The 23,414-nt window shown below is 34.9% G+C and overlaps 2 protein-coding genes across 2 annotated transcripts in view; both read right to left on the bottom strand.

Annotated features, from left to right (window-relative positions):
- The window catches only part of MCMDC2 (minichromosome maintenance domain containing 2), a 30,378-nt gene extending 27,522 nt beyond the window's left edge, over positions 1-2,856 (bottom strand). Inside the window, exons 1-4 of the mRNA XM_008566855.1 lie at positions 2,763-2,856; positions 2,541-2,671; positions 2,408-2,467; positions 177-372 (exon numbers count right to left, since the gene is read on the bottom strand). Coding sequence (XP_008565077.1) covers positions 177-372; positions 2,408-2,467; positions 2,541-2,671; positions 2,763-2,856 — 481 coding nt within the window. The remainder of the gene's footprint in view (positions 1-176; positions 373-2,407; positions 2,468-2,540; positions 2,672-2,762) is intronic.
- Positions 2,857-6,284: 3,428 nt separating this feature from the next.
- SGK3 (serum/glucocorticoid regulated kinase family, member 3) overlaps positions 6,285-23,414 on the bottom strand; it is a 91,083-nt gene continuing 73,953 nt past the window's right edge. Inside the window, exons 15-19 of the mRNA XM_008566850.1 lie at positions 23,057-23,143; positions 21,127-21,222; positions 16,131-16,286; positions 12,823-12,912; positions 6,285-8,420 (exon numbers count right to left, since the gene is read on the bottom strand). Of these exons, the coding sequence (XP_008565072.1) occupies positions 8,250-8,420; positions 12,823-12,912; positions 16,131-16,286; positions 21,127-21,222; positions 23,057-23,143 (600 nt within the window). The 3' untranslated portion in view covers positions 6,285-8,249. The remainder of the gene's footprint in view (positions 8,421-12,822; positions 12,913-16,130; positions 16,287-21,126; positions 21,223-23,056; positions 23,144-23,414) is intronic.

Genomic DNA, 23,414 nt, shown 5'->3' on the forward strand with positions numbered 1-23,414 from the left:
GAATGGGGATGAAAAGGAGAATGTATTTCAATATTATGCAAAGTAAACATAAACATTAGGAGATACCAAATTTTATTACATTCTTTCCACTTTGTGAGTGTTTTATAACTAATTGTAAACATAATTTAGGATTAAACAATAAATTGCTTAATGTTTTGTTACATTTTAATATTTACCTTTTGAGAGAGGACATGCTTCATCTGAACAAAGGAATCTTGCACCTTGTGTATACTTGGTTACAGTTGTCATTGCGATCACAATCCCTTGCATCATATAAAATCTTTGAGATGTGTAATCAAGTGGAAACTCACAAAGATCAAGACCATAACTTGGCAGAGGAGGTAAATGTGTTAATTTCAGCACTATATTAATCTAATAAGAACATAAAAATGGTATTAATAAAAATAGGAGATCCAATTTGTTAGGAACCAAAATTTTAAGATAAAAGAGATTCAAATATAAAATTAAAGTAAAAATCTTATAATCTAAATTTTAATTGAAAATATCATTATGAACTCATTAGTCTTCCTTAAAAATACACATTTCCTGGTTATATCCACAGAAAAGACATAAAAAACAATGTCAAATCAATAGCAAAGAACACTCCTAGCACCCAGATTATGATCTCTTAATATCATTTCTCACTAAAAAGAACCAGGGCTACTTGGGGAAAATGGCTGATTCTAGGTTTGGGGCAGAAGATATACCAGATGGACCTGGCACATCCTCTTGTGTCAGAAACCAAGGGTGTTACAAAAATTAATATAGGAGCAAGCTTGAAGGGACTCCCAATGACCAAGGGTAGGATAATATAAGCATCAAAAAGAATAACTGAGATTCATTGGAACGTATTGGATATATTAAAAAGTTCATAAGTTTCTCATATTTAAGAAAAAGTAAAAAAAGTATTAGTGATCACTGAAGGCTGCTAGATTTCAACTTATCACTCTTTGAAAATTTATAAAGGGAAAGAATCAGACATTTATTTTGCCTCTCCTTACAAATTGTATTTCACAGTAACCAAACAGTTGATGAGAGAAAATTTCTCTTATAGAATAATTTCAGCTAATAGATTCAGAAAGAATGCTAAAATTAGGAAAACCACTATTTTGTAGCTCCTAATGAAATAATGGATTATAGGCAGTGAACATCATTGACTGCTAAAACCATTAGGTGGAAGTTGATGGGAAACTACAATGGAAGGATCAGAATGACAATGCCTGAACCCATTGATGAATTGTGACATTGCTAAAAGCGGGACGACAGATATTATATTCTCCTGATATAATGCAATATGAAACTATGATGTATTCTTGTCAAAATGAGTTGAATCTGAATCTAAAGTCTTTAGAAACAGCTTCTATTTTGGAAATACGGGGTACAGGGGACTAAGTTAAATGGAATAGCAGCACAAGAAACAATCAGACAAATCCAGATTATGTAACATTTTATAGGACAATTAACTAGCTTCTTCAGTCAATGGGGGGCTAGCTGGTTAACTCAGTTGGTTAGAACATGGTGCTGATAACACCACAGTCCAGAGTTCAATCCCTGTACTGTCCAGCTGCCAAAAAAAAAAGTCAATGGTTTAAAAAGGGAAGGGTAGGGAATGGCTCTAGATTGAGAGACTTAGTGAGATGTAAGAACCAATAATAATGTATGGACCTTGTTTTGATTCTGATTTGAGTAAACCAGTTATAAGACATTCTTGAGACAATTGGGAAAATTTAATATTGACTGGATATTAGATGATACCAATAAATTATTGTTACTTTGTAAAGGGTGATAATAGCATTGTGGTTATATAAGAAAAATGTCCATAATTTTTAGAGGTAGATACTGAAGTATGTAGAGGTAAAGTAATAGGACATTTGGGATTTGCTTATTTGAAATATTAAAATATTTCAGAAAAAAATTGATGATGCAGGTATGGCAAAATATTGTAACACTGAATCTGAGTGATAGATACATGGAGGTTCATTGTATTATTCTCTTTACTTTGGGGTATATTTGAGATGTTTTTACTATAAAAATGTTTAATGTTACAAGTATAATACAGGAAATAAAGATGCATATGTAAGATATTCCACTGAACTTTGAAAATAGTAATCTTTTTATCTTTTTTTTTTTTTTTTAAAAAGATGACCGGTAAGGGGATCTTAACCCTTGACTTGGTGTTGTCAGCACCATGCTCACCCAGTGAGCTAACCGGCCATCCCTATATGGGATCCGAACACATGGCCTTGGTGTTATCAGCACCGCACTCTCCCGAGTGAGCCACGGGCTGGCCCATGAAAATAGTAATCTTTTTAATAAACAAAAAAAATCTATGAATATAAAAATATTTATTTACAAGATATCTTGAAAGTTTGTATCTGATTTTTCTTTAAGTTTAACTAAAACTTACTTGAGTTTCAGTCTGTAATTGTCCAATTAATGAGAGAGTCTTCACAGCAATAAAACAGACCTGTGATTTCAAACAAACAAAACAGTTACCAAAACTTCCACGTGGCATAAAATTATTCCATTTTTTAACTTACTGATTGAAAAACTTCAGCAGCTTTTAAAGGTTGGTGTAAAATGTGATTTCCAAGTTCAGCGTCTAATTCAACAACATCAGAGGGATTTATTAAAATATTGAATCGATAGACAGCATAACTTTGTTTTGAATCTGTGAAAATACAGAAATGTAAAAGTTAAGATAGTTAAATGTGAGAATTTATTTGGAAGTTGCTAAATAAAGTCACCTTTACTGAACATACCATTGTAGTACTTGCAATCGTCTATAAACTTTTGGAGGCCTCCACTTCTGTCAAGATAGATAAGGGCTGCCTCTTTCATTTTTAGATTTGACATTTTCTCCTAATTAATGATTCTTCTGTATTACTAATTGATTAAACCATGGTTGCTGGTAAAGATGGTGAAACTCAAAGGAAGGATGAGAAAAACCTAGAAATAAAATAAAATTTACTTTTGAAAACTTCTAATAAGACTTTTGACTTAGTATCTTTACCTGTAGGAAATGAAGAGGTTGTATTAGATGACTAAGGGCCCTTTTAGTTTTAAATCTTGTGTCAGTAACCAACATAAAACATTAAACTATAGTAATGAGTAGAAAGTGGAATATACAAAATTAATTTAAAGACAGCAAACACTAATTGGAAACAGTATTTGCCAGTAATTGTAATAGGTGCCAGGAATAAAATAATATTGCATCTTGCCTTTCAAGAAGTTACCAATTTAGAGAAGTCAAAATGATGATTAACACATTATTTATTATTATTTATTCACTCATTACTGAATATTTATTTGGCATCTACTATTTATTGGATACAAGACTATCCTAGGCATTAGGGATACAAAGATGAGTAAAATGTCCCTATCTTTCAGAAAGAGCACAGTGAGGAAAGACAGGTATGTAAACAGTTACAAGACAACTTAACTGCTATAATAGAAATATGAATATACTAGGGAGCATGGAAGAAAAAACATATGAAATATTTCACAAAATTTGAGTATGGTCATCCTTGAGTATGGGTCATAATATTTTCTATTAGGACATTTTGACTGAAGACAGTGCAGTCATAGAGAAGCAGCTATGAATTCTACTTTAAAGGTGACATTTGATAGATGAATATTTCACTAATTGGAGGAGAGGTGATGAATAGGAAGAGAAAGTTTTCCAGAGATAAGGGTTACCCTCCCTCCTGCCATTATCAGTCCTACCTATTGGCTCTACACTCCTACCTGGCTACTTTCCAAAGAAATCAAGGCTGTCCTTTTAGCTATTATATAGGTGTGAAACTTCAGAGTTTATTTCTCTGTAACCATAAGTACAATGATCTTAAAGTGTGTGTTGTGTTCAGGACATCACATTTCTGCGTCATCAGAACATTAGGTTCTGGGTTTGAATGAAGGGAAGCTATTGGTAATGAAACGGTTGGGTGAGGCCAAATTATGAAAGTTTTTGAAGTCCATAAAGATTATATAAGCAAAGGGAACCCCTCAAAGTTTTTTAAAACAGGAAAGATATATGATCTGATTTTTATTTTGGAAGTTAGTGCCTGCCACCAGTAGAAAATGGGTTGGAATAGTGGAAGAGCTGATAATCAGTTTTTAGCCACTGCAATGTCCCTAAAAGATGAATGGCCTGCTCCAGAGAATTAGGAATGAAATGGAATGTTGGAGATGGATTCTAGAATTTTAAAGATATAACGCTGGGTCTGGTGACCAGTCTGTACAATATGGGGAAGAGTAGTCAAAAGATAAGTGGGTTTTTAATATGGGTGTGTGTGGATGCTGCTGCTCTAATGGAAGTATGAAACTCCCGGAAAAAAGTAGGAAAATGATATGGAAAACTTCACTTTAAACACCCTGACTCTGAGGGGCTTTTGGGACGCCCAGATACATACAGGGCCTGTAAATCCGGGCCTGGGCCTCAGTGGCGTCTGGTGTCTCCGTGCTGAGGTCCTGAGGAGTGGATGCATTTTCAAGGAAGATCAAGTGGAGGAAAAGACAGGAAGCTGGGGAAAGCTTATTAGTAAGCGAACAAGGACACAGTTCTCTAAGTATTCCCAAGTGTCGGTGCACTAGGAACAGACGCGGATTGTGTTTTCTCTCCTTGTCCTGTCAGCCCCGGGGATGAACTGGTGAGGGGATGACGGCAGGAAAACACCTCCCAACCCAAGTGTAAGGCGAATCTGGCCTCACACGCTGGGACCCAGCTCCCCCTCCCCCGACACAGCCGCAACTTCCCGGACCGTGGGCCCCAGCCCAGCAGTGCTTTACAACCACCCTGGAACCCACCGAGCGCGACCCGTCGCGCGTCGCCTCGAGCGCCGGCGGAGCGGGAGCCCTTGCGCGCATGCGCGCACTCCCGACCGTTGGCGGTGGGCGCGGGGGCTGCCGGGACCGCGCTTGCCCCCGTTGCTACGGGCGCTAGAGTCACCTGCTCCCCATCCACCGCCCTTTAATTTCTTCACTTTTGCTCCCTCCCTGCGGCAAAGAGAGAGGGGTAATTTTGTTTTCGTTATCACAGTACTTTATTATTACAGAATATCACTGAACATCAGATACAACTTTTCAGGGATAGGGTGAGAATTAGAAACTTCCCAATAAGTTGAAAAATTTAAGTATACATCCAACGCAGAAAACAAATACGGTACGTGAATCCTTTTGATAGAGCTATGTGACCCTCTCCACGCTCCCCGCCCCCAACCCGGTTCCCCTGTCAATCTTACACACGCAAAACCTGGCATATCATTTCAAGGCACTCGAGCCACCTGAAACTCTCTTGTGTACACTTTAGGGTTTCATAGTGCTAAGGATGAAAGTTTCTGTCCCTACAAAATTCATATGTTGAAACATAATCCCCAATGTATTGAGAGACGGGGCTTTGGGGAGGTAAATGGGATTAGTGCCCTTGTGAAAAAAACTCTAGAGAGCTAGTTATTAGCCTCTTCCACCGCGTGAGGACTTACTGAGAAGTCTCCATTTATGAGAAAAGGGCCCTCAGCAGACACTAACCCCTCTCTATACTGGACTCCCCAGCCTGCAGAACTGAGATGAATGTATGTTGCTTACAAGCCGCCCAGTTTATGGTATTTTTGTTACAGCAGCCCCAATGGACTACGACACATATAAATGAACAATCATCTTGGGAATGGTATAATCTGTAAAACCAAAAAAAAAAACCCCAATAAAAGTAAAAACTGCCTTTAAAGGCAGGTGGCAGAAAAATCCCATTTAAAAATAGAGCTAATTTACAAACTGCACGTATGACGAATTATCAATTTTAATATGCTGTATTGATAAAGTAATTCCAACATTACCAAAAATGTTCTTGTATATACAGCCCTACTTTTCATACAGCACAGTATATGATATACATAAAAAAGGACTTACAAAACATTTGTGTAAAGTTATGTAATATTATGCCTAAGGAAAATAACTATTACAAGCATACTAAAAGGTACTGATAATGGCAAATTTTTATAGTGGTAAAAATGTAGAATATTTAAGCCCCCATTCAAATGTTTACCATTGCTCAAATTATATCTGAGCAGTGTTTTTGGCTCTTTGTAAATTACTTAAATTCAAAACTTGTGGTATATTGAATCTTTGACAGAGCACCTGCTGCCAGTGTCTACATCATTTGGCATCTATACCCCAGGGAGTGCCAAATAAATTTTGTAACTTTCAGTGTGTACTATGATGTGACAACAGTTGAGAAGCCCTACATTGTACCATATGCAGCAAAATAAGAGGTATGGGTAACATGAAGAATGTTACAGTCTTTATTCAGACTTTGAGTTTACTTTGGTAGTAACCATGAAATGGTTCAACTATTCAAAGGGCACACATTTTTATAAAAGATTTACGCTATGAGAGAAAAGATAATGTTGAAACTTGTAAGAAATTTTGTTCCCTGAATATCACATCAGCCTATGATAATCTAGTAATTTATGTATCCAAATATTTTCTGTTATTTTCTATTCACTTTTCTCCCTCACATTATTTCATTTTGTAATGACTACTGTAACCATCACCAATTTTAATTTCGAATAATGACAGGCATTAAATGATCATTAATCTTTATGCTAACTTTATTATATAGATTTGTATTTCTTGTGTTCCAATAAACATCTAAATTCTATTTTCAATTCGTTCATAAAAATATACAATATTGCACTTTAATTTTTGGCAGTTTAATTAAGGAGTAGCTGAGTTTAAAAAAAATCATACAAGAAACTAGTTTTTATTTTGCTTTATAATAAGCAAATAGCTTTGTGTAAAAGCAGAACTTACAGTAGTGCCATATAAACCAATTATTTACAGTGCAGATATTAAAGTCTTACCTCTAAAGGAAGATTCAGTGTACTGTAATAATATTTATTAATCTAACAAAAGCACACTCCCTTCTCAACCCCCTCCCCTTTCTGAGAAATACTTTCATGATTTTGTGATTCTCAAGAGAATATATGGAAGGAATGCTTGTTCTTGGAGCATCTAAACTGAGTCACTAAACTCTTTGACAATAATGTTTCCTACATGACTTGAAAAACCTCCATTCTAAACTAAGAATAAGAATTCCAAGTTAAGCATCCCTTTTTATTTTTCTGTAGTTATTCTCTTTTACCATTACAAGTGCACAAGTTAGTTGATATGTTATGATTTTAAGGCCAATTTCTTATACTTTTTCTGAGATACATAAGATCCTGAATATGCATCTGCCGGAATTATTTTTAACTTTTGTTATATTGTAGTGAAACTATACAAATTTACAATGACCCAGAATTTATTTTACTTTGTAATTACCAATTAGGTAAATACAAAGCTCAATATATACATTTTTTTAGGAAGACAGTTTTGAAATAGTTATTTGCAAAAGCAAATACTAAAATTTAGACCTACTTAACAGCATGTTAAATATTCAAAAGACCAAAAGGAACATAAATAGAATATATTTGTAATATAAATACATGACACGGACATTCATTTTTGGCACCACCTAAAAAAGACCAGCAATATTTTATTACTCTGCAGATCTTTGGGAATTCTTTAAAATTTCTAACCATTAAATGTTTTCTTTTCCTCCAGAGGAAAGATAATTTACAAATTTGAATTGGTATTCCAAAAGCAAATGATTTCCTTTTGTTTCTTCTTAAATGATCTGCAGATTGAACAGTTATTCAAAGTGTCAACTAGCAGTCAATGTCTTAACTAGGCTTTTACATTTTAATCCTACCAAGAACCAATTATTTCAAACAGTGATTTATCATGGAAAGATCCGGTTTCTTCTTAAACAATCCCATACCAATTGCATAGTTCTGATATGATAAAAGTTATACTAGAGAGTTACAAAGGTATTAGCGTACGGTAACTGAACTGAAATAGACTGTTAAAAAACAGTCTATCTTGGGTAGATGTTAGTGTAAACTTAGAGGGGAAAAAACAGTCAATAGCAAAGAGTTTTCTTTAAAAATAGGTTAATGCTAAGAATAATAGCTTTTAAAATTTCTGTTTAAAAATAAGCTTAATAAACAAGAATACAAATTTTAATTCAAAACCTAGCTCTTTGAAAGGCCCCGTTTTCTTGCATACAGCAGAAAATACATTTGTTCATAGTTTTCAATATTACTAGTAAAAATGAGGCACTAGATACATATTTGAATATATTCACACAAATAGGAATTTCAGTCCCATCCGTAGGCTTATATTTGTTCAATGATTTCTGAATGGCGAACCGTTCACAAAAATAAGTCTTCTGAAGGAGGTGCATAAGAGAAACCAAGGAATGCATCATCTGCCTCCAGTACACTGGCATTCACTATAGAATAGTCAGAAGACACACACACAGAATATGGAACTGTTTCTTCTGTAAACGCTGTGTCAAAGTTCCTGATATCATCTGGTCCAGCCTAAAACATCAAAAGCATAGTATTATTCACTTAGCTTTTCCTTCACTTAGTCCTTCATTAAAACTCCTTTAAGAATTAGTATATTTATTCCTGGCAAGATTACATGTCTTCCTACTTCATTTCTTTGAAATGTTTTTCCACTTTTTCTTTCCTGACTTTTATTATTTGGAAGAACTACTGTTCTCCTAGCAGTTACAGTCTTGTTGGGTAAAGGGGAGGAGAGAGAAAAGAATGAGGAAGGCTAGCAAACAGAGTCTTCACCTAGCTAATTTTCAATCTCAATCCCTGTAACCAATCCCCTTTCTCTCTACCCCTCACCACCTCTAAGGGCTCAGGTAGGTTTTCAGGATAGCATTTTGCATTTGAGCCTCCATAAAATGCCTGCTTATCTGGTTTGCAATTCTGGGTGGTGAAGCCTTCTGATGAAGGAATGAACGGGTTATAAGTAGAATTGTGAAAGGTGACTCATCATGCTACAGAGAAGGTCAAAAAGCATTTGGCTAGAGTGCCCTAACTCTGCAAGCCTAAGGGAAATAGGTGCACGGAAACTGAAGCACAATGGCTGCTTTGGCTATAAAGCATTGGTTCTAAATCTTCCTTTACAAATCTGATGCAAGCTAATGGACCCTCCCCTTCCAATGTATTTATAGATAAAAACTGGGATAGAAATTCAGGTGATTAATTCTTAAAGTCCATCCCTGAAGCTACAGGTTGTTTCTGCTCTATTTGGAAGGGAATCCTTAAAATGCTCAAGCCATCAAGTCTGAGGTAAACAGATAAAGAGGTTCAGGGCAGATAATATAAACTGAGGATAATAATTAGCCTGGTCTGTTTACAAACTGAGCAGAGCAGAGACCAGGGAAACCCATAATACTAGATCCTTCCATATGAAAAAATTCCCCACAGAGGACGAAGAATGCTAGAATTTATATATATGTGTGTGTATATATATATTTTTCCTCATCAAATTCTTATATACAATCCTAGAAGTATGGGCTCTTAAATTCTGGCTATGAAATATGCTAGCTGTTAATTCTTTATATAAACTATCCTATCTCTATGAGCTTGTTTCCTCTTCTGTAAAATAAGAGTACTATCACCTACCTCTTAAGGATATGAATTAATCCATAAAATTCCCAGATCTGACATGCAGAAGGTGCTCAGTACATGATAACAAATGTTCTTTTACTTGGCTTTATAAATATTTTGTGAATGACTTTGTAGCTGATACTGACAGGGATAAAACTGTATGGTTTACATTAAGAGTAAGTGGCTGAGTTCAAATTCTAGCTCTGCAACTTTAATTTCTGGGCAAGTTATTTAACCTATTCTGTGCCTCAGTTAACTCATTTGTAATAAGTAGAAAATAACAGTACTGCTTTATAGGATATTGTCAGGATTAAGTAAAAGGCTACATGTAAAGTATCGAGAACAGAGTATTAGAACATCTCCTTCATTATACCTTGGAGTTAACTTTTTTTTTGTCCTTTTTGAGACCGGCCGCACCGTGCTCAGCCAGTGAGTGCTGTGAGCGCACCGGTCATCCCTATATAGGATCCGAACCCGCTGCGGAAGTGCTGCTGCGCTCCCAGCGCTGCACTCTCCCGAGTGCGCCACGGGCTCGGCCCATGGAGTTAACTTTTTGATCTTTGTTAATCTGTTAGGTGGAAAATGGTAACCTGCTATGCTGCTGCGCTCCCAGCGCTGCACTCTCCCGAGTGCGCCACAGGCTTGGCCCATGGAGTTAACTTTTTGATCTTTGTTAATCTGTTAGGTGGAAAATGGTAACCTGCTATGATTTAATTTTGCATCTCTTCAATTGTGAGTTTGAACATCTTTTCATATAATTAAAAGCCATCTGTATTTCTTTTTCTGTAATTCCATGTTTTGTGTTTTTTGTCCACATTTCTATTGGTTGCCGGTCTTTTTACTCACCGACTTGTAAGAGTGTTTTACGTGTTAAGGAAAATTTCCCCCAGTTTGTTATTTGCTTGTACTGTTTTTTTTCTTGCAGATATTTCTAAATTTTGTGTGGTTAAATTTACCAATTTTTTTCTCTTATGGCTTCCAATTGTTAACAGGGAAATAAAATGATTCTAATCCATTTATAATGAAGACTACTTGGGCACATAGTATAATTTTCTGCAACCCATTGGATTTTAGAAGGACTATTAATTGCTAAAAATGTTCATCACAGAAATGCTGAAGTTTAGCATGATCAATAACCCAACTCTCCCTTTCCTAGTAACTAACCCTATTTAAAATATAAAACACCCATCAGACTGAACAATCAATTATACTCACGCATCCCTTAGTGATGGCGATACATTCTGAGAAATGTGTCATTAGACAATTTTGTCGTTGTGTGAACATTATTCAGTGTACTTAACACAAACCTAGATGTTATAGCCTACTATACACCTAGGCCATATGGTATAGCCTAGGGTTCCTAGGCTACAAACCTGTACAGCATGTAACTATACTAAATACTGTAGGGGCAACTGTAACACAATGGTAAGTATTTGTGACCAAAATGTTGTTATGTGGTGCATGACTGTAATTCATAGAAAGAGTAAGCATCAAAGAATTTCTGTTAACTACATTTCCTCTCATAGATATAATCATAAATTATTATGAAGCATCCATTTTTTGGCCTCACATTACATTTTCAAAGTGACCAATACATATTACTGACAAATTCTCAAACAGAGGAAAAGGGAGAAGGGAACTAATATTTACTGAATACCTACTAGGTGCAATGCATTCCAGGTACTTTACAAATGTTACCTAAATTAAACTTCACAGCCCATGTTAGGGAAAAAAAAGAAAAGAAAAGGAAAGAAAGAAAAAACAGCTTGGAGAGGTTAAATCTCTAATTAATCATAGAAGAGTAGAGACCCAAATTTGGAGTCCCTAACTCTTTAATGTGCTTGTTGCATTTATTGGAGGGTAACTAAACTCAACTACAACTCTCACTCTAGAGACAAAAATAAAATAACTCTTAAGAGTCCTAGGTTCCTACTACAAACTCTAGAAATTTGGGACAGAAATTGTCTCTGATGGAGTCACTTCTTTAATAGTCACTTCTGGATGCACTATATGAAATGTCAGTCTACAAATATTATGTTTTTAGGTGTAAAATATCACACCTATTAATTAATACTAGCTATGAGCTATGCACAGAAACTAACCTTCAACAAAGCCTAGGTAGATTAAATAATACTTATTTTCCTGAAGGAATTTCCTTGTCCTGCTCTAATATATTAAAAAAGCATTCCCCAAGTTTTATAGCAACACCAAAAAACTTTAAATAAAAGAAAGAAAAATCACCTATGATCTTGCAACCTCAAATCCATCTTGGTTTATATTCTCTTCCAGTCCTTATTCTTATTTTTACTATAATAATCATAAGTCACAAAAATGATAATTACCATGTTTTCACTTAATATTATAAGGATTTCCTAAGTGTTTTCTCATTTTTATATTTAATTTACTTAACAAGAAAAGGCAATGGAGCATAAGAGAGAGCACAGAAAGAATGACTTTGGAATCACACACTGATTTGAATCCTGGCTCTGCTAATTTTCATCCAGCTGAGGCATCTCTGAGCTTTCATTTCCTCATTATAAAATATTTATAATGATAAGAATAGTAACAGTAGTAAGTTGGTAGCTTACTTGAGAAGTATATTATATACTGTAACATATACAAAGTTTATGGGCCTACACATAGGAAGCTATCAATAATTACTAACATCTTACTGGCCTACTGATGATTATTAATTAACATTTCTCTATTGCTATATATTGATTTCCAAAAATTTCCAACACTGTTAATACTGTAAAGGACATCTTTGATGCAGCTTTTTGTTTTAAAAAAAATTCTCTTTAGTGAAATGCTTCCATCAGTAGATTTAACAAGTCTAGCTAACATGAATATTTTAATAATACTATGTTATTGTTTTCTAAAAAGGATGTAACAATTTACATTAGTGTTAGTAATGTTTGCCTATACCTGGTTTTAATCAATAAAGAAAAAACAGTGTATTAGTGTTACCTAAAATGTTTGTTGATTTACTAGGTATAAAAATGATACCTAACAGTCACTTCAATTTGCTTCTTTTTTACTTACTAAGCTCATCCCTTTCTCACATGCTCCAAAGAAACAATTCACAATTACTGTAATGGGAGATATTTTCATCAATCTAATCTAACAATAATCTTACTGGTCATCTTCAAGTTATTAGTTGTATTAATCAACCCTGAGTGACATATTTCACAAATATTTAGGTACTGACTCCATTTCACTCAGGTTAGATTTTGAGATATATTTCCAAAATTATAATAGTGAAACTGTTCCATGTTTCACTATTTTAGGAAAAAAGATTTGGATATATACTTACCACATTAGGATTAAATGGTGGTGGAATCTTCTTTTGTACAAGGTCAGTCCAGCTCAGTGATTCAAAAAAAGGATGATTCTGAATTTCAAGCTAGAATATTAAAAAAAATTTTTTTTACTAATGCTGAAGAATATATTAAATATTCATGGAAGAATTTTATGAAGCCAAACCACTACCACTTTGCCTCTCAATAATTCTTTTTAGGCACATGTTTATCTCACTCACATGGTAAAATGTTGGAAAGACTATCAGGGCAGACTTAAAAGTTACTTACAACAAACTACTTATTAAGTTATATCCTCTTGACTGTCACAGTTTCCTCATAAGTAAAATGGGATAAACATTTCTGCCCTAAATACTTCAAAGGTTGTTTTAAAGATCAGCATAAAATATAGGAATAAAAGGGCTATGAAAAGAAAAAGGCATTACACAGGTATGAAGGATTATCATTATTGGAGCAGGAGAGGTAAAGAAATTGGGCAGAGTTTTCTACACTGGCGCAGAGGTAAAATCCAGGTGATGAGCTCCACTCTGGGTTGGTACTTTCAAAAGCCGGCACAGTATTGATTCTAGCTTTTTTTCCTGCAAGATGACATATGAGGGTATAAAGTAGGATCCAACCTAGTTTGCTGGCTTAAAAAAGATTTCTAAGAGCAAGTGATGTCTGACCACAGGTCTGAAAGTAAGAAAGAATTAGCCAGACAAAAGAATAAGGGACAATGTTCTAGGCAGAACAGAAACGCCCTGAGGTGGCAAAGACGTTAGTTTGGTTAAGAAAATCAGAGTCCAGTACGGCTGCAGTGTAGAGAAGGATGGGACTGTTACATAAAGTGAAGCTTGAGGGCTAAACAGGCCATATAATATCAGGTTTACACTAGGAATTTAAAATTTTATTCTAGGGTTATGAAAAGCCATCAAGGAATTTTAGGTATGGGAATATCACACCTGGGTTTTTGTTTTGTTTTGTTTTTGCTTTTTTAAAGACCACCTGGCTACAAGCGAGAAATAGATTGGAGAGTTAAGACCAGATAAAGGAAAAATAGCTACCATTGTGGCCAAACTAAAGATGACAAATGCCAGGAAAAGAGTAGTAGCAGTGCGGCTAGAAAGCAGAGTCTGGATAAGGGAAAGATGTAGGCAGCAAATGCATGCAACAGGACCTGACTGTTAAATATGGAAGTAAGGAAGAGCAAAGAATCATCAAGAATGACTTTCAGATTTCTGACTTGAATAACCAGATGGCCAGTGATGTCCTCTAATGTGGAAAGGGAGCACAGAGGCACAATAGCAGGAATCTCATTTTGAACATGCTGTGTTTCAAGTGCTCTCAAGAAATCCAAGTCGTGGTGTTGAGCTAGTAGATATTATCTAAGTCTAGAGCTCAGAAGAGAGGTCTGGACTGAAGATATAAATGTGTACTATGAAGACATACAGATAATTAAGGAAATGGGACGAGCTGAGATCATCCAAGAAGAAAGCAGAAGAAAAGAGGGTTTCAGGACAATGACAAGGAACTGCAACACTTAATAGTCAAGTTGAAGAAGAGGAGCTTAAACAGGAGATGCTGGAGGAGGGCTCAGAAATCAAGAAAGGGATGCATGAGATGAAATGAGTGCGTGCCCTTGAAGAAGCCTAAGGAAGGAAAAGGTTTCAAGTTTAAATGCTGCTGAGAGTACAAGCAGAGGAATAAAAGTATCCAGCAACTCTAGTAGCTATTTTGTGGTAGACTAAGAAATGAGAGAGCTTGGGAAAAGGAGAGTGAATATAGAAAAATTTCAACATGTTTAGCTAAGAAGGGAAGAAGACAGAGTAGTATCTCAACAGGACAATAAGGTTGAGGGTTTGCGGATTGTTTTAAGAAGCAGGAGATTGACAACATTTAATTATTGATTAGAAGAAACCAGAACAAAAGGGAGCAATTATCTGTGCAGAAAAAAGTCATGCATAGGGTTCCTTTCAAGGGGACGAGATTCAGTGCACAGACAGAAACAAACCTTTTCCCACTATAATAGGAAGAAAGAAATGATAGGCTCCTGCAGGTGCATGTAGGTCTGCAAATGTGAGAACAGGAAGCTGGGTTAGTTCTGCTCTGAGGGTTCTACTTATAAATCAGAAGGCAAGAGGATTTGCTAAAAGTGAAGAAGAAAAGGAATCTGGAAGTTTGGAGAGAGAAGTTTGAAACAGTTAATACAAGGAATAGGAGAATAAGCTGAATAGAAAAACACAGGAACATTAGCAAACAGTGGTGAAGCACAGAGGACATCCCGACTGTGATGTGACATGCTTCCACCATGCCCAGTTGTGTTACTTTCTTCAGCACCGTTCAGCAGCCCAGGAGATGACAGAGGTGGATTTGTCCAGGGTTGCAATTTTTGTCAACAAATTCAATAACAGGACTAAGGGACAAGGAGGTGTGAAATATTAGCAAGACTGACTGAAACAATGGATAGAAACAACTGAGAGAGCTACTAGCTGAACTGGAGAAGAGGGGAACAGGAAAGTAGGAGAAGCAAGGTCTTTTATTCATAGCTCAAGTTCAAGATTTATACACAGCCTACAAGAATATCTGAGAAAGGAATTAAAAGGCTCATATTCTTCAACAGTCTATGAATTTACTGACACACTAACGTAATACTGGTAACTACACTAGAAATTTAATTTGATTTGAAAATGTTCAGATTTCATAATTATCTCAAAGCAGTATCACCAAATACTCAAAAAAAGAAAAAGAAAAAAGAAAGGTGATTTAATGTTAGTTCAAGGCAAAAGGCATTATTTCATACAGACAGGACACACTGAACAAATCCTTGTTAAGAAAAATAAATTCTTGTTAAAAGCTGAGGAAGGCCCAAACCCCTAATAGGAAGCTTACTAGTTGGTTATTCTCTGTGTTATTTGTTCATGGAAATTATAGTATTATTTAGTAATAAAAATAAAAATAGCAAAAAAAAAAAAGTTTAGGTAGTTAAAAAAATGCCACACAACATATTTTAAGAAGAACAGAGGGAAAGGGAAATTGTAACAAACGAAAGTCAAATAAATAATAGGGTATGAAAGCTGGATGAGAGGGATGAAGAGGATCAAAATATTATAAAGATCAAATGAAAAAATTCAAGTTAAAGTGCTTTAAACACTATATAGTTTTATATAAACATAAGTGAAAACTGTGGGGACAAGTATGCATTTTTCCCATGGTACTGTTCTTTAATAGCTGTATTCATTACACTAAATATCACATAAACTAAAGACTTATCTTCAAACTATAAATAAGCTTAAATAAAGCTGATACTGGGAAACATGTTACATACAAAGTCTTCTTTGGCACCAAGTCGATTTTGCCTATCTTTTTCTAGGAGTTCTTCCAGAATGGACCAGGCTGTAAGGCTCACGCCTGGTCTTAAATTTAGGGGTTTGTGAAGAATATTGTCATACATTTCAGCAACATCTCGGCAATAAAAGGGAGGCTGAAATAAAAAAAAAAGAAAAAAAAAAGGCAAATTAAGAAAATTAGTGGTAACTAAACTGTGCCAAAATGGGGTTAAAATAGTTGGATTTGACTTTGATCTGCAGGGAGTAGTTGGGTCAAATTAAGAAAATTAGTGGTAACTAAACTGTGCCAAAATGGGGTTAAAATAGTTGGATTTGACTTTGATCTGCAGGGAGTAGTTGGGTCTGGACAGTTGCAGAAATGCCTGCATCTCTTGAGGCCTGTAGACATCTGCAGTATGGCTTCCCAATGCAAAGAGATTCTAAAAGCCAGCATACAATAGAGCTTAATAAATGTTCACTGAACAAATTAGGGCCAGTTGTTCAATAACACTCTGTAGACAGCTGTTAAACTGTATACAACCTGTAATAGTATCTGTTTTAGAGAAAACCAACACCAACCTCATCATAGGCACAATGAATATAATCTTTGGAAATGGAGACTCAAGACAGATTAAACAACAAATACTTTCTTCAGACTTTGAAATAAATTCATTACAACAAAGATTACTAGAAGAAAAGGAGACCTGAAGATAATGCTTCTGCCTAAGTACCTGTGCCAGTGCCAGCACTATGGGTGTACTTTGCAGAATTAAAAATGTTACTATCACAGTCTGAAGACCTCAGGTATATCTTCAACATGGGTACATCTTCAACACAAGCATTAGGCAGTTAATCACCTAGTCAAACATTTTAAAGTAAAAATAACTTTTGCTTTTCCTTTCTTTTTTATTTTTGGTGGCTGACTGATACAGGGATCAAACCCTGGACCTTGGTGTTATCAGCACCGCACTCTAACCAAATGAGCTAACTGGCCAGCCATTTTTTAAAATTTAATTTTATTATTTATTTTTGGTGGCTGGCTGGTAAAGGGATTGAACCCTGGACCTTGGTGTTATCAGCACCATGCTCTAAACAACTGAGCTAGCCAGCTAGTCCTCCTTTCTTTTTTATAGGAAAGAAAAAACTTGATTTTTTTAACACTTTAAAATAAAACTTTTTAAAAAAATCATTCATAAAAGTCTCATTGATGAAGTATGTGTTTTAAATATTCCCTTTTGAATCAACTGCATTTTATATACAAGTATATTTTATGCTTTAAAAGTCTTCTAAAGAAATTCAAAGCATTCTGAAATATCAAGATGGTGAATATGCAATGCTAGAACAAAGTAAGGTATGAAGTAGTTTTCCAATATTCTAAGTCACCAGCATAAACAGAAAAGCAGATCTTTTAATGAGCGGATCTTCGTCAAGGGCAAAAAAGAGACAGTGTAAGTATCCACAGAAATCCATCATTCAAAATTAGCAACATTAAACAAATGCTCTGAAATGCACCTCATATGCTGAATTTCACTGGGAGCTCCAGTTTTCAAAAAGACCAAACACATGGGTTGACCCCGTGGCGCACTCGGGAGAGTGTGGCGCTGGGAGCGCAGCGACGCTCCCGCCGCGGGTTCGGATCCTATATAGGAATGGCCAGTGCACTCACTGGCTGAGTGCGGTGCGGGCGACCCCACACCAAGGGTTGCGATCCCCTTACCGGTCACGAAAAAGACAAAAAAAAAAAAAAAGACCAAACACATACCCCAGCCCCCAGCTCAGGTCTTAACTGACAGCAGCATTTAGCATCAGTGGTGGCAGCAGCCTCCATGACACATGGCTCTCAGCATGTGCACTTATGGGATCACAAGGAGAGTCTAGAAACTATTCCAAATATTACAAAAAGCCTAAAGAAAAACATACATTTATTCTCATAAAGCTATGTAAGCTAACCGAAAAGCCTAAATTGTTTGCTTTGGGTTGGGAAGATATAATGTAATAAAACAACTTTACTCATGTTACTCAGGAGCTCTGGCTGGCCTTATGTGTCTTTAACTAATAAAAACTGGAGAAAATGAATGCATGGTAGACATCACTTTTCTCAATGCATCTTTAAGGCATGGTGTCTTCAGGGAAGGGAAGAAAGGGTGATCTCCAGTGACGGAAAAAGCTGAGTACCAGTGTATTAATTAAATCCTATAAAAACAAGATAAAAAGCAAACACCAAAAGGCGTTATCTTCTCAAATACAATAATATATTGATAAATGCAAAAATCATTTCCTCTCCCTGCATCTTTTTGAAATTAGGCAGAATGATGTTTGGGGTAAATTGAATAAAAGCAGATTTTTTTTTTTATTGAAACATAATTGGTCATGTTTGTGGGGTACAGAGTTGGCTATCAATACTTGCATACAATATGTGATGATCACCATCAGGATAATTAAGATATTATTCATCATTACAAAATGTAATAATTCTTTGTGTCCATTAGCCAATTCTCGCTAACCCCCCCCTCCTTTCCCACCTCTAGAAACCACAGTTAATTTCTCTCCTTCTGAAAGTTCAATGTATAATTGTGATTACTTTTTGGCAATTATTGTTTTTTCCTTCTTTTTCTTTCTTTTCCTCTCTCTTAGCTCCCACTTATGAGTGCAGCCACGTAGCACTTCTCTTTCTCTGCCTGGTTTGTTTAACAACGTAATTTTCTCCAAGCTCATCCATGTGGCTGTGAATGGCAGGATTTCATTCTTTTTTATGGCTGAGTAGTAGTCCACTCTGTGTGTGGGGGGGGGGTGTGTGTGTGTATGGTATATGTATATATATATATATATGTGTGTGTATATATATATATATATATATACACGCCACATTTTCCTTATCCAGTCATCCATCAATGAACATTTAGGTTGGTTCCATATCCTGGCTATTGTAAAGAGAACTGTCATAAACATGGGAGTGCAGGTATCCCTTTGACATGATGATTTCCATTCCTTTGCATATATTCCCAGCAGTGGAACTGCTGGTTCATATGGCAGTTCTATCTGTAGTTGTTTTAGAACCCTCCATACTGTTTTCCATAACAGCTGCACTAATTTACAATCCCACCAACAGTGTAGGAGGGTTACCCTTTCTCCGCATCCTTGTCAGCATTTGTTATTCTCTGTCTTTCTGATAATGGCCAGTCTACTTGAGGTGAAATGATATCTCAATGTGGTTTTGATTTGTATTTCCCTAATGATTAATGATGTTGAGCGTTTTTCATGTACCTGTTGGCTATTTGTACAACCTTCCTTTGAGAAATGTCTATTCAGCAACTTTGCCCATTTTTAATTTCATTTTTATTTATTTATTTATTTTACTCTGTAGCTCAGGCTTTTTAAAAATAAATCAATATTACTAGTATGTATATTATTACAAATTGTACTTATTCTCTATGCCCCTTGTGCAATCTCTCCCTATCCCCCTCCCACCACTGATAACCTAGATTTCTTCTCTACCTCTGAAAGAGTAATGGTTACTCTATTGATTTGTTGCCTAGATGATCTGTCCAATGCTGAGAGGTGTGTTCAGGTCCCCCAACATTATCATAGAGCAGATGCTACTTCTGTCACTCTTGAATGGGCTTTGTGGAGAGAGACATCCTCTTCTTTTCTTTGGCTTTGCCCATTTTTTAACTGAATTCTTTCTTTACTGTTCAGTTCCTTGTATAATCTGGATATAAATCCCTTGTCAGATGGACAGTTTTCATATATTTTCTCCCATTCTATAGGTTGTCTTTTCACTCTGTTAATTGCTTCCTTTGCTGTGCAGAAACTTTTTAGTTTGACATAATCCTATTTGTTTATTTTTTCTTTTGTTGACTGTACTTTTGGGGTCTTATTCATAAAGTCTTTGCCCAGTCCTACAACCTGAAGTGTTTCCCCTGTTTTCTTCTAGGAGTTTTGTAGTTTCAGGTCTTATATTTAAGTCTTTAATCTCATTTTGAGTTGATTTTGGTATATGGTGAGAAATACAGGCCTAGTTTCATTCTTCAACACATGGATGTCTAATTTTCCCAGCACCATTTATGGAAGAGAGTGTCCTTTCCCCAGTGTATGTTCTTGGTGCCTCTGTTGAAGATCAGTTGGTTGTAAGTACATGGATCAATTTCTGGGTTCTCTATTTTGTTCCCCTGGTTGGTCTGTATGTTTTTATGCCAGTACCATGCTGTTTTGGTTACTATAGCTTTGTAGTATAGTTTGAAGTCAGGTAGTTTTAAGATACAAAATCAATACATACAAAACTCAGTAATATTTTACACTCCAACAATAAATTAGTAGAAAAAGAAATCAAGAAAGCAAGCCCATTTATAATAGCCACCAAAAAAAAAAAAAAAAAAAAACACCGAGTAAATTTAACTAAGGAGGTGAAAGCTCTCTACAATGAGAACTACAAATCACTACTGAAAGAAGGCACCAAAAGATGGAAAGATTTTCCATGTTCTTTCCATGGAAGAATTAATGTTACAAAAATGTCTACTACCCAAAGTGATCTACAGATTCAATGCAATCTCTATCAAAATACCAATGACATTCTTCACAGAAATAGAAAAAACAATCCTAACATTCATATGGAACAACAAAAGACCCTGAATAGCCAAAGCAATCCTGAGCAAAATAAAGCCAGAGGCATTACACTACCTGAAAGCAGATAATTTTAATGTTATAACTAGGTGTCTATTTATAAAAATCCCAGTGGAATAAGAACATCTGAAGTGGTGATTAGTATAACAGAGAAATAATTATAATAATTTTAAATATTAGTTTTAAAAACTTCTACAAAATGAAAAGTTCTTTTTATGCATATTCCTAATGTGGTTTTAGATTCAATTAACTAGGCTATTACTGCTCTGTTAGTGTTATCTACACATACATGAGACTATTAAAAGAGAGAGAGAAAGAAAGAACCAAATAAATAATAATACATTGGAATAATAATTATGGAATGGAAATACATACCAATCCATATAGCATTTCATACAGAACAGCACCAAGGCACCACCAATCTACTGTATTATCATAGGGCTGTTTTCTGATTACTTCAGGTGCAAGGTACTATAGAAAAGAATAAAATATTACAGCAACTTAATAACAAGACAAAATTTTGGAATAATTCAGAAATTTAAGAAATTTTAGGTGTTACTATCACACTAAAAACATACTATCTAGATTTCCAATGGGTTGGGTGTTCTCATTCTATACTAGCGGTTCTTAGGCTGTGTCAACTGGGATTTTCAAAATACATATATATTCAAGCATTTCTCCTCAGAAACTGATGGAATTAAGACAAATAGAAGAAGACAGCAAATGTGGAATCTATAATACTCTGTAGGAAATGTAGGTATTCTGTGGGAAAGTCTTCCATTTATTTTAGAAATTCATGTGGTTATTAGCTATAATGTTTTCCCCTTGAAAAAAGAATTGCTTAATGTGGCAATTATACTCCTTTTTTTTTTTCCTTTTCAGTGAAAGAAAAAAGAATGAATTGCATTCTTATTTGTGATTACAGTTAATGTGGCAGTTATAATCCTTTTTTTTTTTTCCTTTTCAGTGAAAGAAAAAAGAATGAATTGCATTCTTATTTGTGATTACAATAGCAATTCTCTAACATATTATTTTAGCTATTTGCATTTTAATTTGTAAAAAATTTAAACTTATCACAATTTTACACATATAAGATGGTGAATTTCAATTCTAGATTCCAAAATATACAGTACTTCTTTCTACATGAAATATATGTAAAGAAATACTTTCCTTTTAAGCTTTTTTATGTGATTCAATGAAATGGTGAAATATATAAAAAGGGTTAATAATTTCTGATCACATTTAGATGATCAAAATTACTTGTGTTTCCTTTCTAAAATCTACAGGACTTAGGTTTGTGTGAGCCATTTTACCATACATATTGGACATTGCATTTGCAAGTACTCCACAATAATGAATGATAAAATGTCACATGGCACCTAAGATTCCTATAAATACACTGAAATTAGGACAGTTTAATGTGTGTATGTAAAGCAAAAATAATAAGACTTTTACATAAATTGTAAGGATTATTGTTGTCACAAATAGACAAATACATTTTCTACTAGCTAACATAATTAGAGAATAGGAAGTTCTGGTTAATAAACTCTGATTCGTGATTTTTTCCCACATCTATTGCTTTATTTTCCTCTGTTAAATAAACAATTTCATTACAAAATATTTCAACCATATAGAAAAATATAGCAGGAAACCAATAAAACTGCCACCCAGATATAGACAATGTTGAGATTTTGCCATAATTGCTGTAGCTCATTTAATTAAAAAAACAGCTTTATTAAGATATTCACATATCATATAATTCACCCATTTAAAGTATACAATTCAATGACTGTTAACATATTCACAGAGTTGTGCAACCATCACCACAATCATTTTAGTTAAAAAAACAGCTTTATTAAGATATTCACATATCATATAATTCACCCATTTAAAGTGTACAATTCAATGACTGTTAACATATTCACAGAGTTGTGCAACCATCACCACAATCATTTTAGGACATTTCAACCACTGATTCATAAATTTTAATGGATTAGAAATATAGTCAAATGCTTAAAGAAATCTAAGGTAAACTTTTAACATTAAAAACAAATAAGCATAATTTATCTTTATTGGACTCTTCAAAAGAGTCTTACAGTATCTCACAATCACAGTTAAAAATCCCAACTACCAATAAATTCTAAATGTTTAGAAGAAATGATTACAAGTTATTTCCAGCTGGCTAGAAGCTGAAATTACAGTTTTTAGTCTACTTTTCTTATATCAAGCTTATATGTGCAATTCGTGATTCATATTTGCATTTTATACATGATTATATGAATAACAAATGAGACATATTTCTTACCTCTGGTGTCCCACAAAATGTTGTGGTGGTGTCAGAAATAGCAATTCCTTCTTTGCAAAGACCAAAATCTGTTAAGACAACATGTCCCTGACAAATACAGGAGCATTTGTAATATAAAATAATGCATGAACATAAATTGACAATTTTAAAACCCTTTTTATTCTGACATAATTATAGACTCACAGTAAATTGCAAAAACAGAGTCTGGTGTACCTCTCACCCAGCTTCCCTCAATGCTGGCATCTTACATAACTGCAGTACAACATCAAACAAGAAATTGACATTGGTACAATACTGTTAACTAGACTACCAACCTTATTCAGTTTTCACTATTTTTTACATGCAGGTGTGTGTGTGT

Source organism: Galeopterus variegatus, unplaced genomic scaffold (assembly GCF_000696425.1).
Source record: "Galeopterus variegatus unplaced genomic scaffold, G_variegatus-3.0.2 Scaffold271, whole genome shotgun sequence".
NCBI lineage: Eukaryota > Metazoa > Chordata > Mammalia > Dermoptera > Cynocephalidae > Galeopterus > Galeopterus variegatus.